This window comes from Piliocolobus tephrosceles, chromosome 4, assembly GCF_002776525.5.
Source record: "Piliocolobus tephrosceles isolate RC106 chromosome 4, ASM277652v3, whole genome shotgun sequence".
NCBI classification, from domain to species: domain Eukaryota; kingdom Metazoa; phylum Chordata; class Mammalia; order Primates; family Cercopithecidae; genus Piliocolobus; species Piliocolobus tephrosceles.
The window spans coordinates 113,381,487-113,398,130 of NC_045437.1; the positions used below are offsets into that span (position 1 = coordinate 113,381,487).

At 43.3% G+C, this 16,644-nt stretch overlaps 1 protein-coding gene across 6 annotated transcripts in view; it reads right to left on the minus strand.

Annotated features, from left to right (window-relative positions):
- NSD1 (nuclear receptor binding SET domain protein 1) overlaps nucleotides 1–16,644 on the minus strand; it is a 175,977-nt gene that overhangs the window by 99,479 nt on the left and 59,854 nt on the right. For all 6 annotated transcript variants that reach the window (XM_023185002.3, XM_023185005.2, XM_023185003.3 and 3 more), the window contains one exon: nucleotides 12,642–12,777. In XM_023185002.3, the coding sequence (XP_023040770.1) occupies nucleotides 12,642–12,777 (136 nt within the window). The remainder of the gene's footprint in view (nucleotides 1–12,641; nucleotides 12,778–16,644) is intronic.

Here is a 16,644-nt window from a genome sequence, read left to right on the forward strand (position 1 = left end):
AACTTATTATTATCTTTTTTTTGAGACAGAGTTTTGCTCTTGTTGCCCAGTCTGGAGTGCTATGGCACGATCTCGGCTCACCACAACCTCTGCCTCCCAGGTTCATGCGATTCTCCTGCCTCAACCTCCCGAGTAGCTGGAATTACAGGCATGCGCCACTACACCCAGCTAATTTTTTGTATTTTTAGTAAAGACAGGGTTTCTCCATGTTGGTTAGGCTGATTTCAAACTCCTGACCTCAGGTGATCCGCCCGCCTTGGCCTCCCAAAGTGCTGGGATTACTTACAGGTGTGAGCCACCGCACCAGACTGAACAACTTTTAAAGTTAAACAGTTTGGCCAGGTGGGATGGCTCATGCCTGTAATACCAACATTTTGGGAGGCTGAGGCAGGCGGATCACCTGAGGGCAGGAGTTTGAGACTGGCCTGGCCAACATGGTCAAACTCTGTCTCTACTAAAAATACAAAAAGTAGCCAGGCGTGGTGCAACATGCCTGCAATCCAAGCTACTAGAGAGACTGAGGCACGAGAATTGCTTGAACTTGGCAGGCAGGGTTTGTAGTGAGCTGAGATCACACCACTGCACTCTAGCCTGGTTAACAGAGTGATACTCCATCTCAAACAAACAAACAAAAAAAGTAAACACTTAGAATAAAAGATACAATTATGGTATGAGAGCATAGAACCCCAAAGGCATGAATGAATAAAACAAAACAAAACTACAAGAAGTTCAGAACACTATATCATAAACTGTAAGAAAAGGGAAACTAATCAAGGTTGGGCAGCAACCAGACTTGTAAGAGTTTGCATGGCATGTTATGACCTTAGCCACTGCAGCTTCTACTTTTAGCCGGGTGCGGTGGCTCACACCTGTAATCCCAACACTTCAGGAGGTTGAGGCAGGTGGATCACCTGAGGTCAGGAGTTCAAGACCAGCCTGACCAACATGGTGAAACCCTGTCTCTACTAAATACAAGAAATTAGCCAGGCATGGTGGTGCACGCCTGTAATCCCAGCTACTTGGGAGGCTGAGGCAGGAGAATCGCTTGAACCCAAGAGGCGGAGGTTGCAGTGAGCTGAGATCGCACCACTGCACTCTAGCCTGGGCAACAAGAGTGAAATTCTGTCTCAAACACAAACACACACACACACACACACACACACACACACACACACACACACACCCCAAAACCTTTAGCCATTATCCTGTAGGCAATGAGAAGTCTCATTTAAAAGGTTCAGTTTTTCATCTTAGAAATATGAATATCCTTGACCTATAAACAATACAATAAGAGGAAATAAGACTCAATAGACCAGCATCACCAAAGTAGTGTGGCCCCGAGATGACTAGAACTTCAAGGCAGTGGCAATGAGATGAACAAAATTTGAAAGATGTTTTTAAAAACACAAGTGAAGGCCAGGCACAGTAGCTTACGCCTGTAATCCCAGCACTTTGGAGGCCGAGGCGGGCGGATCACGAGGTCAGGAAATTGAGACCATCCTGGTTAACACAGTGAAACCCCATCTCTATTAGAAAAAAAAAAATACAAAAAATTAGCCGGGCGTGGTGGCGGGCACCACCAGCTATTTGGGAGGCTAAGGCAGGAGAATGGCGTGAACCCAGGAGGTAGAGCTTGCAGTGAGCCAAGATCGTGCCACTGCACTTCAATCTGAGGAAGAGCGAGACTCTGTCTCAAAAAAAAAAAAAAACCACAATTGAAAAAGACTTAATATGTAACTAAAAAGTCACACAGGCCGGGCGCAGTGGCTCACACCTGTAATCCCAGCACTTTAGGAGGCCGAGGTGGGCGGATCACGAGGTCAGGAGATCGAGACCATCCTGGCTAACATGGTGAAACTCCATCTCTACTAAAAATACAAAAAATTAGCAGGGCGTGGTGGCGGGCGCCTGTAGTCCCAGCTACTCAGGAGGCTGAGGCAGGAGAATGGCGTGAACCCAGGAGGCGGAGCTTGCAGTGCGCCGAGATCGTGCTACTGCACTTCAGCCTGGGCAATAGAGCAAGACTCTGTCTCAAAAAAACAAAACAAAACAAAAAAGTCACATAAAACAGACCATTAGCCAGTCTGGTCAATATGTTGAAACCCCATCTCTACTAAAAATACAAAAATTAGCCAGGCATGGTGGTGCACACCTGTAGTCCCAGCTACTTGGGAGTTTCAGGCAGAAGAATCGCTTGAACCCAGGAGGCAGAGGTTGCAGTGAGCCGAGATCCTGCTACTGCACTCCAGCCTGGGAAACAGAGCAACACTGTTTCCAAAAATCAAAAGAAAAACAAATAAACAAACAAACAAACAGATGCTTAGGTTTGGCGCAGTGGCTCATACCTATAATCCCAGCACTTTGGGAGGCGGATCACCTGAGGTCAGGAGTTTGAGACCAGCCTGGCCAACACGGCGAAACCCCATCTCTACTAAAAATATAAAAATTAGTGCCAGGTGTGGTGGTACGCACCTGTAATCCCAACAGGCAAGAGAATCGCTAGGAGAGAGAAGTTGCAGTGAGCCAAGATCGCGCCTCATTGCACTCCAGCCTGAGCTATAAGAGCGAAACTCCATCCAAAAAAAACAAAACAAAACAAAAACAAAAACAACAGATACTTATACAATGTTTATAGAAACACTGTTCAGAATGGCCAAAAGGAAACAACCCAAATGTTCTCTGATGGATGAATGGAAAACCAAAATGTGATACTTACAATACAATGAAGTATTATGTAGCCTTTAAAAAAATTAACAGAGAGAAATTCCAAAACATACTATAGCATAGATAAACCTAGAAAACATTATGGTAAGAGAAGTAAGGGGTCAATAGGACAAATGTCTGATTCTAGTTATATGTGGTATCTAAAATAGTCAAATTATAGAGGAAAAAAACAGAACACAGGACAGTGGTTACCAAGGGCTAGGGTGATGTTGGCAAATGGGTACAGAGTTTCAATTTGGGAGATGAAAGAGTCGGGACATGAAGTGGTAATGGCTACACAACAATGTTAACATACTTAATGCTACTGAACTGCCTATGTGAAACAATGAAAACATTGGGCCAGGCAAGGTGACTCAGGCCTATAGTCCCAGTGCCTTGGGAGGCCGAGGCAGGCCAGAACCTTGGAAGGCCGAGGCAGGAGGATCATTTAAGGTCAGGAGTTCAAGAACAGCCTGGCCAACATAGTGAAACCCCGTCTCTACTAAAAATACAAAAATTAGCCAGGTGTGGTGGCACATGCCTATAGTCCCATCTACTCGGGAGGTTGAGGCAGGAGAATTGCTTGAACCCAGGAGGCAGAGGTTGCAATGAGCTGAGATCCTGCCACAGCCTAGGCAACAGAGCGGGACACTATCTCAAAAAACAACAACAGCAACAAAATTAAATTTATGCTTTGTCTATGTTTTAAAAGTCAAATAACCAATGATGGGGATATGGGAAAAATCAGAACCAATGCATTCCTAGTGGGAACCTATCCCAATTGTAAGTTGAGGAGCACAACAGATTTGTGGAAAAATTATAAACAACTCACAGATGCTCCATGACATACCCATTATAAGTTGAAAATATTAAGTTGAATATGAAGGCTGGCCAGACACAATGGCTTCACGCCTATAATCTGAATACTTTCTGAGGCCAAGGCAGGAGGACTGTTTGAGCCCAGGAGTTCAAGACAAGCATGGGCAATACAGGGAGACCCTGTCTGCAAAAAAAATTTAAAAATTAGCTGGGCATGGTGACGCTTGCCTGTAGTTCCAGCTACTTGGGGGCTGAGGCGAGAGGATCACGAGTCCAAGAGGCAGAGGCTGCAGTGAGCTGACATCGTGCCACTACACTCCAGCCTGAGCAACAAAGCAAGACCCTGACTCTAAAAAAAAAAAAAAAAAGAATAATTAGAAAATGTATTTAATACACCTAGCCTACGCTAAACATGTGCAAAATTTCTGACATCAAGCCTATTTTAAAATTAACTGCTGAGTATCTTGTATAATTTATTGAATACTACATTGAAAGTGAAAAACAGAATGGTTCTACAGGTAACTCGAAGTACCATTTCTATTTAATGTGTATCGCTTTCGCATCATTGTAAGGTCAAAAAATTCTAACTCAAATTGGGGACCTACTATATACAAAATGTCCAGAATACGCAAATCCACAGAAACAGAAAGTACATTAGTGGTTGCTTAAGGCAAACACGTATGGGTGTGGAAAGATGGAGACAGAGGAAGCTAAAGAATATGGGGTTCCATGTTAGGGTGATGAATGTATTTTCAAATTGATATCCTGGTGAAAACTTCAAGCATGGGGTTGAGTATATAAACCTAAAAACAGGATAAAGACTATCACTATGCATATGAATTCAGTTTACTGATGACAATTTAAAACTCAGAGTTAATAAAACTGTCATTCCAGAAGGATGAAAAAGGGTTATTACAGACTAAATGTCTGTGTCCTCCTGAAATGCATTATTCTGAAGTCTTGGACCCCCCATATGTTGATGTTTATAGGTGAGGCCTTTGGAATAATTAGATTTACTAATTTTATACACTAAATATACTAAGAATACTCAACACTATTACTAGATTAGTAATAGATCCCTCATGATGCAGGGGACCTCATGATGCAACTAGTCTCCTTATAAGAAGATGCCAGAGTGAGTACTGTCTCTCTCTGCCAAATGAGGACACAGCAACAAGGTGGTTATCTACAAGTCAGGAAGACAGCCCTCACTTGGGATCGGAATTGGCTAGCACCTTCATCTTAAAACTTCCCTGTCTCTAGAGTCAAAAATAAATTGTTGCCGGGCGTGGTGGCTCAAGCCTGTAATCCCAGCACTTTGGGAGGCCGAGACGGGCGGATCACGAGGTCAGGAGATCGAGACCATCCTGGCTAACACGGTGAAACCCCGTCTCTACTAAAAATACAAAAACTAGCCAGGTGAGGTGGCGGGTGCCTGTAGTCCCAGCTACTCGGGAGGCTGAGGCAGGAGAATGGCGTAAACCCAGGAGGCGGAGCTTGCAGTGAGCTGAGATCCGGCCACTGCACTCCAGTCCGGGCAACAGAGCGAGACTCTGCCTCATGAAAAATAAAAAATAAAAAATAAAAATAAATAAATTGTTGGCCAGGCACAGTGGTTCACACCTGTAATCTCAGTACTTTGGGAGGCCAAGGCGGGAGGATCACTTAAGGCCAGGAGTTCAAGACCAGTTCATGCAACACAGGGAGATCTACAAAAAATACAAAAATTAGCCGAGTGTTGTGGTGCACACCTGTAGTCCCAGCTACTCAGGAGGCTGAGGTGGAAGGAGCGCTGGAGCCCGGGAGATGGAAGTTGCAGTGAGCTGTAATTGTGCCACTGCACTCCAGCCTCAGTGACAGAGCAAGACTCTTTCTCAAAAATAAGAATATTGAAATAAAAAATAACAACAAAAAATAAAAATCCTTCTGAATCCTATATACCTGCAGCATCCTCCCTTCTCTATTTCTGTCTCCATTGCCTCAAATCAGTCCAATCTAACTTCTACTTCAATCAAACCAACAACAATAAAAAAGATTGTTCTTATCCCTAATGGACATTTTATTTGCTCTCTAGGCAACACTCAGCAAAATTGATCACATCGTCCTTCTTAAACTAGAGTGGTCCCAGCTCATGTGCAACTTCACTTTCGATGGTTTCAGTTACCTGTGATACAGTACAATAAACTATTGGGGTTGAAGGTAGGGTATAGATTCCCATAACTTTTATTACAGTATAATTGTTCTTTTTTTAATTAATTAATTTATTTTTATTTATTTATTTTTTTGAGACGGAGTCTCGCTCTGCCGCCCAGGCTGGAGTGCAGTGGCACACGGTCTCTGCACACTGCAAGTTCCGCCTCCCTGGTTCACGCCATTTTCCTGCCTTAGCCTCCCAAGTAGCTGGGACTACAGGCGCCCGCCACCACACCCAGCTAACATTTTGTATTTTTTTTTCAGTAGAGACGGGGTTTCACCATGTTAGTCAGGATAGTCTCGATCTCCTGACCTCGTGATCCGTCCGCCTTGGCCTCCCAAAGTGCTGAGATTACAGGCGTGAGCCACTGCGCCCGACCCTGTTTTATTTTTTTTATTTTTTTATTTTTTTTTTTGAGACGGAGTCTCACACTCTCGTCTAGGCTGGAGTGCAGTGGCGCGATCACAGATCACTGCAAGCTCTGCCTCCCGGGTTCACGCCATTCTCCGGCCTCAGCCTCCCTAGTAGCTGGTACTACAGGTACCTGCCACCACGCCCGACTAATTTTTTGTATTTTTAGTAGAGACGGGATTTCACCATGTTAGCCAGGATGGTCTCAATCTCCTGACCTTGTGATCCACCTGCCTCAGCCTCCCAAATTGCTGGGATTACAGGCGTGAGCCACCACGCCTGGCCTCTGTTTTATTATTAGCTGTTATTGATCTCTTACAATTCCCTTTTTTTTTGAGACGGAGTCTCGCTCTGTTGCCCAGGCTAGAGTGCAGTGGCTGGATCTCAGCTCACTGCAAGCTCTGCCTCCCAGGTTTACGCCATTCTCCTGCCTCAGCCTTCCAAGTAGCTGGGACTACAGGCGTCCGCCACCTCGCCCGGCTAGATTTTTGTATTTTTTAGTAGAGACGGGGTTTCACCGTGTTAGCCAGGATGGTCTTGATCTCCTGACCTCGTGATCCGCCCGTCTCAGCCTCCCAAAGTGCTGGGATTACAGGCTTGAGCCACCACGCCTGGCCTACCATTCCCATTTTTTATTTACTTATTATTATTATTATTATTTTAGATAGAATCTTGCTCCATCGCCCAGGTTGGAGTGCAGTAGTATGATCTCGGCTCATTGCAACCTCCACCTCCCAAGTTTAAGCAATCCTCCTGCCTCAGCCTCCCCAGTAGGTGGGATTACAGGCGTCCGCCACCACGTTCAGCTAATTTTTTGTGTTTTTAGTAGAGACGGGTTTTCATCATGTTGGCCAGGCTGGCTTTCAACTCCTGACCTCAAGTGATCTGCCCACCTCGGCTTCCCAAAGTGCTAGGAGTACAGACGTGAGCCACCACAACCGGCCACAATGCCCAATTTATAAATGATACCTTATAATAGGTATGTATGTACAGGAAAAACATTGCATATATGGGATTCAGTACTACCCAGTTTCACACATCCACTGAGAATCTTAGAACATATCTCCAGTACATACTACTGTACTCTAGTCACATTCTACTACTTTTCCTTTTCCATCTCTGTTTCATCTGATTCTTTTTCATCATTCTTTTTTGGCAAGCTCAGTCTCTTCCATATAGATGTCAAATGATGTGTTCCTCAACGTACCTTTTGTCTCATAGTATCTTCTGTCCCAAAAAATCTCACCCATGCCTTGCCCATGGCTCCAACTAATATGAACAAGAATATGTCCTTTCTGAGTTATAGATGCTCCAGTGTTCTCTCAGTAAATGACAATCTACACATCCATCCAGCAATAAAGCTAAAAACGTGGGAGCCATCCTGTGATATGGAAACCTGAGAACTGAAAGCCTCAGGACTTCATTCTCCCTCACTCAACATTATCCAATGCATTACTACATCACATGCATTTTACCTCCTGTTTTTATTTTCTATTCACAATTTTCATCACACCATAATCACTAATAATGACTTATTTAACCGTCTCTTTTTACTTATTTGTGGTCCCCCTCTAACACATGTTCAAAAATCCAGCCACAGTGAATTTTTTTTTTTTTTTTGAGACGGAGTCTCGCTCTGTCGCCCGGACTGGAGTGCAGTGGCCGGATCTCAGCTCACTACAAGCTCCGCCTCCCGGGTTTACGCCATTCTCCTGCCTCAGCCTCCCAGGTAGCTGGGACTACAGGCGCCCGCCACCTCGCCCGGCTAGTTTTTTTTTTTTTGTATTTTTTAGTAGAGACGGGGTTTCACCGTGTTAGCCAGGATGGTCTCGATCTCCTGACCTCGTGATCCGCCCGTCTCGGCCTCCCAAAGTGCTGGGATTACAGGCTTGAGCCACCGTGCCCGGCCCACAGTGAATTTTTAAAATGAACAGATCAGATCATGGCAGTTCCTGCTAAATACCTTTTAATTATATACATTGTTACTGAGATAAAAATAACAAAAAGTTTTAACAAAGTCAACATGGCACTGAACACTTTGTCCCATACCTACTTTCCAGCCTCATACTGTGCCACCCTCCATTACTCTGAGAGCTGCAGATTTCTCAGGGCTGGGGCACATACTATTTGATGTTCCTGGAATCATCTTCTTCTCTCTTCCCTAGTTAACTCCCAACTCATCCTCTCAAGTAACAGATCAGAGAAAACTTTATGAGCAAACACCACTGGATGAAAAGTCCAGGTCAGTTATCCCTATTATGTCACTGAACAGGCATCAAAAGTATTCCTTGGATAGACTTCTCAGTTAAGTAATAATGCATTTGATTATTTTCTGGTGTCTTGACCCTTATACTAGATTCTAATTTCTTATGACAGCAAGCAGTATTGATGTACAGCCCAATAACGGATCCCAAAACCTAGCCCAGTACTCAATCTATACAAGGTATTTACTATTTTTGTCAAATAAATAGCATGGACTGAACTAGTGTGCATAAGAAACACTATAAATAGGCTGAGTGCGGTAACTCCCTCCAGTAATCTCAAGCATTTTGGGAGGCCTAGGTGGGCAGATCACTTGAGCCCAGGAGTTTCAGACCAGCCTGGGCAACAAGGCAAAACCCTGTCTCTATAAAAAAATTAAAAACTAAGCCAGGTATAGTGGTGAATGCCTGTAGTCCCAGCTGCTTGGAAGGCATGGGAGGGAAGATTGCTTGACCCTGGGAAGCTATGGTTGCAATGAGTCATGATCATGCCACTGCATTCAGCCTGGGCAATACAGCGAGACCCTAAATCAAAAGCGAGACGAAGAGAGAGATACACCCTAACGAGTAAGAAACCAGCAGTCATAGGGACAGGAGGTTAGAAAAGGAGTATTAAGTTTTCCAGTAGTAGAATTTAAATATCCAGACAGGTCACTAAGGATAAGGTATCAACAATTTTTTTTAATTAAAGAGAAAGGGTCTCATTGTGTTGCCAAGGCTGGTCTCAAACTCCTGGGCTCAAGTGATCCTCCCACCTCGGGCTCCCAAAGTGCTGGGATTATAGGCATGAGCCACTGTGCCTAAGTCTCGCTCTGTCGCCCAGGCTGGTGTGCAGTGGTGTGATCTTGGATCACTTGCAACCTCCACATCCCGGGCTTAAGCAATTCTTCTGCCTCACCCTCCCCAGTAGCTGGAATTATAGGAGGATGCCAACACACCTGGCTAATTTTTATATTTTTAGTAAACACAGGGTTTCACCATGTTAGCCAGACTGGTCTCAAACTCCTGACCTCAGGTGATCTGCCCGCCTTAGCCTCCCAAAGTGCTGGAATTACAGGTGTGAGCCACTACAGCCAGCCAAGAAACTAAAATTTATAAAGGTTTTTAGGCACTTCACTATTCAAAATACAAAATCAAATCCAGGAATTCTACTTTGGAGAAACCATCCTTCTAAAAAAAAAAAAAAAAAAAGAGGCATGGTGACTTACACATGTAATCCCAGTACTCTGGAAGGCCAAGGTGGGAGGATGCCTTATTAAGCTCAGGATTTCAAGATCAGCCTGGGCAATATATGCAGACACTATCTCCACCCAAAAAAAAAAGCCTTGTGTGGTGGCACACATCTGTGTTCCCAGCTATTCAGGATGCTGAGGTTGGATGACTATTTGAGCCCTGGAGATCAAGGCTTCAGTGAGGCGCGGTTATGTCATTACACTCCAGCCTAGGCAACAGAATGAGATTCTGTCTCAGAAAAATAAATAAATAAACAAATAATAAAAAATATGAAAAAAATCTCCACAAAGTGGAAAAGGCAAGCTGCAAAATATACAGTATTCTGTCTGTGATAAAGGAAAGACATGGAAGATGACTAAGAAGTATATATTTACTCATGTAAATAAAAATATAATTTACACGAAAAAACATTATGTATATAAAAATATATTAATATTAGCCGGGTGTGCTGGCTCACGCCTGTAATCCAAGCACTTTGCGAGGCCAAGACCAGTGGTTCACTTGAGGTCAGGAGTTTGGGACTAGCCTGGTCAACATGGTGAAACCCCGTCTCTACTAAAATACAAAAATCAGCTGGGCGTGGTGGCACACACCTGTAATCCCAGCTACTCTGGAGTCTGAGGCAGGAGAAGAATCGCTTGAACCCAGGAGGCAGAGGTTGCAGTGGGCCAAAATTGCGCCACTGCGCTCCAGCGTAAGTGAAAGAGCAAGATTCCGTCTCAAAACAAAACAACAACAACAAAAATTAATTATCAATTGGTTGCCTATTGAAAGGAGTGAAGAATGTGGCAGATCACAGCAAAGTAGAGAGTAAACTGATTTTTCTGAATCTCATCCAACATCTGACTTTCAGAACCTAAAATACATATATTAAAACTAAAATAAAATCACTGCCATCTTAATAGAAAAAAGGACAGCTCAAATCAAGTTTCAGGCCAGGTGCAGTGGCTCACGCCTGTAATCCCAACACTTTGGGAGGCTGAGGAGGGAGGATCACCTGAGGTCAGAGGTTCAAGACCAGCCTGGCCAAAATCGTGAAACCCCATCTCTACTAAAAATACAAAACCTGGCCCAGCGCGGTGGCTCATGCTTGTAATCCCAGCACTTTGGGAGACCCAGGCGGGCAGATCACGAGGTGAGGAGATCAAGACCATTCTGGCTAACACGGTGAAACCCCATCTCTACTAAAAATACAAAAAAATTAGCTGGGCGTGGTGGTGAGTGCCTATAGTCCCAGCTACTGGGGAGGCTGAGGCAGGAGAATGGCGTGAACCCAGAAGGTAGAGCTTGTCACTCCGAGATGGCGCCACTGCACTCCAGCCAGGGCGACAGAGTGAGACTCCGTCTCCAAAAAAAAAAAAAAAAAAAAAAAAATTAGCCAGGCATGGTGGTAGGTGCCTGTAGTCCCAGCTACTTGGGAAGTGAGGCGGGAGAATCACCTGAACCCAGGAGGTGAAGGTTGCAGTGAGGTGAGATCATGCCACTCACTGCACTCCAGCCTGGGAATCAGAGCAGAAATTCTTCTCAAAAAATAACATAACATAACATAACATAGCATAGCATAGCATAGCATAGCATAGCATAGCATAAAAAAATAAATAAGGCCGGGCGCGGTGGCTCACGCCTGTAATCCCAGCACTTTGGAAGGCCGAGACGGGCGGATCACGAGGTCAGGAGATAGAGACAATCCTGGCTAACACTGTGAAACCCCGTCTCTACTAAAAAATACAAAAATCTGGCCGGGCGAGGTGGCAGGCGCCTGTAGTCCCAGCTACTCGGGAGGCTGAGGCAGGTGAATGGCATGAACCTGGGAGGCAGAGCTTGCAGTGAGCTGAGATCCGGCCACTGCGCTACAGCCTGGGCGACAGAGCGAGACTCTGTCTCAAAAAAAATCAATCAATCAATCAATCAATCAATCAATCAAGTTTCAGCCCCATCCTTTAGAGTAATTTATAACTAAGGTACCTGAGATTCAAACACAACAATCAACTGAAAAATAAACAATAGCATTTAAAGGAAATACTCCAAATCAAAATTTTAAACTTCAAAATTATTAATAAGAACCATTTACAATTGTTTCAGATTTATATTATCAAAAATGATACAAACCTGATTAAAGTAGAAATATGTAAATATACTAAAAGGGGATTCTGGACAATGTAAACATTAGAGAAATGGCCTAACACCTTCCTGGCATCAACAGAATAACTGAGAATGTTTAAATCAGCCAGGTGCAGTGGCTCAAGCCTGTGATCCCCATACTTTGGAAGACTGAGGCAGGCAGATCACCTAACATCAGGAGTTCAAGACCAGCCTGGCCAACATGGCGAAACCCCATCTCTACTAAAAATACAAAAATTAGGCCAGGTGCAGGGCTCATGCCTGTAATCCTAGCACTTTGGAAGGCTGAGGCAGGCAGATCAACTGAGGTCGGGAGTTCCAGACGAATCCGACCAACATGAAGAAACCCCATCTCTACTAAAAATACAAAATTAGCTGGGCGTAGTGGCACATGCCTGCAATCCCAGTTACTTAGGAGGCTGAGCCAGATGAATTGCTTGAACCAGGGAGGCAGAGGTTGCGGTGAGCCGAGATCACGCGCTGTTGCACTCCAGCCTGGGCAACAAGAGCAAAACTCCGTCTCAAAAAAAATCAAAACTAAAAACAAAAATTAGCCAAGTGTAGTGGCAGGGGCCTGTAATCCCAGCTACTCAGGAGGCTGAGGCAGGAGAATCACTTGAACTCACAAGCCAGAGGTTGCCGCGAGCTGAGATTGCACCACCACAGACCAGCCTGGGCAACAAGAGCAAGACTCTGTCTCAAAAAAAAAAAAAAAAAGAAAGAAGGTTTAAATCATAGAGTAAAACAAACTTTTAAAAGCCCCAAAAGATAAAATATGTAATACCAATTCATTCACAAAATGCTCCAAGGAAAAAAATAGATTATTATTAAAGATAACAAAAATTTGAGTTATTCTAAAGGCAACTGCCTTTAACATGTATAATCACTGCAAGTGTTACCTTTCATTTTTGAATGTGTGTTAATCAACGGATCAGAACAAATCCTGCAGGGCCACCATGGGCGTCTCTTGAATTTTGCCCAGATGAGATCTCCAACTTCATACTTCAGTGGCGTAGACTTTTTCTTAGCTTGACACTTTAGACAGACAAAACATGGGACATCGGTAAGAATCAAAATCTTTTGAATAAGCATTATCATTCTTATTAGCCTTCTGAAAAAGCAATGTATGAAAAATTGAGAATGAAAACACTCTAGTCTAAAAAGAATTACAAAATAAGTACAACTAAATTATTTCATCTTAATTGTTCATAACATAGCCCTTTATACATAGTTCTCAATTTATAATTGTTTTATATAATGAGTCTATCCATATTCTGAAAATAAAATTAAGCTGGCTTTATTTTTAAAGAACTAAAAACAAACATAATAAAGAAAATCATCCCAAGGAAAAGATATCCTTGATCTAGTCCTTGGATCAAAACACAAAGGGGAAAAAAAATGGAGAAAAAATTATAGAAAGCATTTTTAATAATATTAAGAGATTTCAGACCCTTCTGCATGTGATATTCTATATGCTTTTCAAATCAATATTTCTATTAGTATATTAACAATAGTAATAGCCAGGAGTGGTGGCACACGCCTGTAATCCCAGCTAACACTTTACTTTCAGACATAAGGCTCAGAGAAAATAGCAAAGTATTCTTCTAAATACTCACAGAAGCTCAATCTCATTAAAAATACTGGGATTGACTGGGCGCATTGGCTCACGCCTGTAATCCCAGCACTTTGGGAGGCCAAGGTGGGTGGATCACCTGAGGTCAGGAGTTCGTGACCACCCTGGCCAACACGGTGAAACCCCGTTCTACTAAAAACACAAAAATTAGCCAGGCGTGTTAGCGGACACCTGTAATCCCACCCAGCTACTTGGGAGGCTGAGGCAGGAGAATCGCTTGAACCCGGGAGGTGGAGGTTGCAGCGAGCTGAGAGCCACTGCACTCTAGACTGTGCGACAGAGAGAGACTCTTTTAAAAAAAAAAAAAAAAGGCCAGGCGCGGTGGCTCATACCTGTAATCCCAGCACTTAGGGAGGCCAAGGCGGGCGGATCACAAGGTCAGGAGATCGAGACCATTCTGGTTAACATGGTAAAATTCCCCGTCTCTACTAAAACTACAAAAATTATCTGGATGTGGTGGCGGGCGCCTATAGTCCCAGCTTCTTGGGAGGCTGAGACAGGAGAATGTCGTGAACCCAAAAGGCAGAGCTTGCAGTGGGGCGAGTTTGCACCACTGCACTCCAGCCTGGGAGACAGAGCAAGACTCCGTCTCAAAAAAAAAAAAAACTGGGCTTAGTTCCCATATATATAGAGCTACTAGAAAATGAAACAAGAACTATGTCTTACTTTATTTTAAAAAGCTCTAAGTGGCCAGGCACAGTGGCTCACGTCTGTAATCCCAGCACCTTGGGAGGCCGAGGTGGGCAGATAACTTCAGGCCAGGAGTTTGAGACCAGCCTGGCCAACACAGTGAAACCCCGTCTCTACTGAAACGAGAAAAAAATACAAAAAATTGGCCAGGCATGGCGGCCCATGCCTGTAATCCCACCTACTCGGGAGGCTGAGACAAGAGAATCGCTTGAATCTGGGAGGCAGAGGTTGCAGTGAGCCAAGATTGCGCCACTGCACGCCGGCCTGGGTGACAGAGTTACACTCTGCCTCAAAAGAAAAAAGGATAAAATAAAATAAAATAAAATAAAATAAAAAGCCCTAAGGGGGCCAGATGCTGTGGTTCTTGTTTGTAAATTCCAACACTTTGGGAGGCTGAGGCGACAGGAGCACTCCAGCCTAGGAGTTTGAGATTAGCCTGGATAACATGTCAGACCCCGTCTCTACAAAAAATTAAAAAATTAGCTGGGCATGGTGGTGCATACCTGTACTCCCAGCTGCTTGGGAGACTGAGGATGGAGGATTGCTTGAGCCCAAGAGCTCGAGGCAGCAGTGGACCATGTTCATGCCTACTGCACTCCAGCCTGTGCTACAGAGCGAGATCTGCCTTAAAAAAAAAAAAAACCTAAGGGACCATTTTGATGGTTATCAATTTGTAAATTCTCAAAAAGAACACGACTTCAAAGTTAATTGACTTTGAAACTTGAAGAGATGCCAAGAATCAATGAGAAAGACAAATATTTTATCTGTACTGAAAACTGCAATCTGAGTAGGTTCCAATAAATTTATGATATAATTTGATTTTTTTTTTTTTTTTTTGAGACGGAGTCTCACTGTGTTGCCCAGGCTGGAGTGCAGTGGCCGGATCCAACTCACTGCAAGCTCCGCCTCCCGGGTTTACGCCATTCTCCTGCCTCAGCCTCCCGAGTAGCTGGGACTACAGGCACCCGCCACCTCGCCCAGCTAGTTTTTTGTATTTTTTAGTAGAGACTGGGTTTCACCATGTTAGCCAGGATGGTCTCTATCTCCTGACCTCATGATCCGCCTGTCTCGGCCTCCCAAAGTGCTGGGATTACAGGCTTGAGCCACCGCGCCTGGCCTTGATTTTTTATTATTTAAGTATGATTTGGCAATCACTGCTAAATAGAGAGCTTATTTATTCAAGTTCTAAATGACTTCAAATATATTAAGTAACATGATGTTTGCTAAATGCAAGGCACTGTTCCTCTTAAATACATTGTTACCCATATTTTACTACGTGGCTGTGGTTACACAGTTATTAAGTGACAGAACCAAGGATTCAAACCTGGCGAGATATATAACTCCAGAGCCTAAATTCTTAAACCACTCTCCTGTTATCCAGTAATAATAAAACTTCATTATTATTATATGCTTTATGACAAATTTAACCATAACCAATCTAGCACATGGTGTTGGCTGTCTTCTCCTCAGAGAACTTCTACAAAAAGATTACATTGCATTTTTGGAAGTATAATCATAAAATACATGCATTCAATAGACATGTCAGTGGTATGAGGTAAAGACAATAGCCAGAACCACAGAACCAGAGAAAGCAGTAATAAATCCTCTCTTCTGACTCCATCACAAACTGTGTCACCTTGGCCTCAGTTTCCTAAGCCACAAACTTGGGAAAGTAACACCTGCTCTATAATAAACCATCAAAACAAATAATTAGTAATTCAGCTCCCAGTATTTTAACCCCCAAAAATAATTCAAAGTAATTTCCTATAATTCCTAATTATAGGGTAAGATATTTAAAGCAGGTTTTTGTTTGGTTGGTTTTTTTGTGTGTTTTTGAGACCGGTTCTCACTCTGCCTCTCAGGCTGGAGTGCAATGGTGTAATCTTCACTCATTGCAACCTTCGCCTCCTGAGCTCAAGCCTTCCTCCCATCTCAGCGTTCCAATGCTCACCAACATGCCTGGAAATTTTTTTTATTTTTTCTAGATATGGAATATAACCACGTTGCCCAAGCTGTTGAAGCAGTTTTTTGTTTTTGTTTTTTAATGACAAAAGTTAATATCCACCAAGAGATCTGTTTTAAAAAATTATGCTGGGAGCTGCGGTGGCTCAGGCCCGTTGTCCTGGTGCATAAGGAGGTGAGGCTGGGCGTTCAAGGTCAGCCTGGGCAACATAGAAACTTCTCACCTATATAACCAAAAAACAAAATTATGCTATGGCAACTCCATGAAATATGCTAAGTGAAGATGTCATATATTAAAGATAATAACACAGCTATACATACACTATATGTTATATGATCCACTATAAACTACGCTGAAGCAATAATGATGACCTTAAAAATTTTTTTAAATAACAAGGCCATTGAGAAACATAAATTTTTAAGTTTCGTTAAACTGACGGTACCATGAGTAAAGATTTTAACAAACCCCTATTTGCTTCCTTCTATCTTGAAAATTTTACATGACCAAATAATATATGCAAACCCACTGGAAAAATACACCTACATAAATATACATTAATACTTTCATTCATAGACAATAATAACCAAATCCAACTGATCTTTATAAATAAACTTAG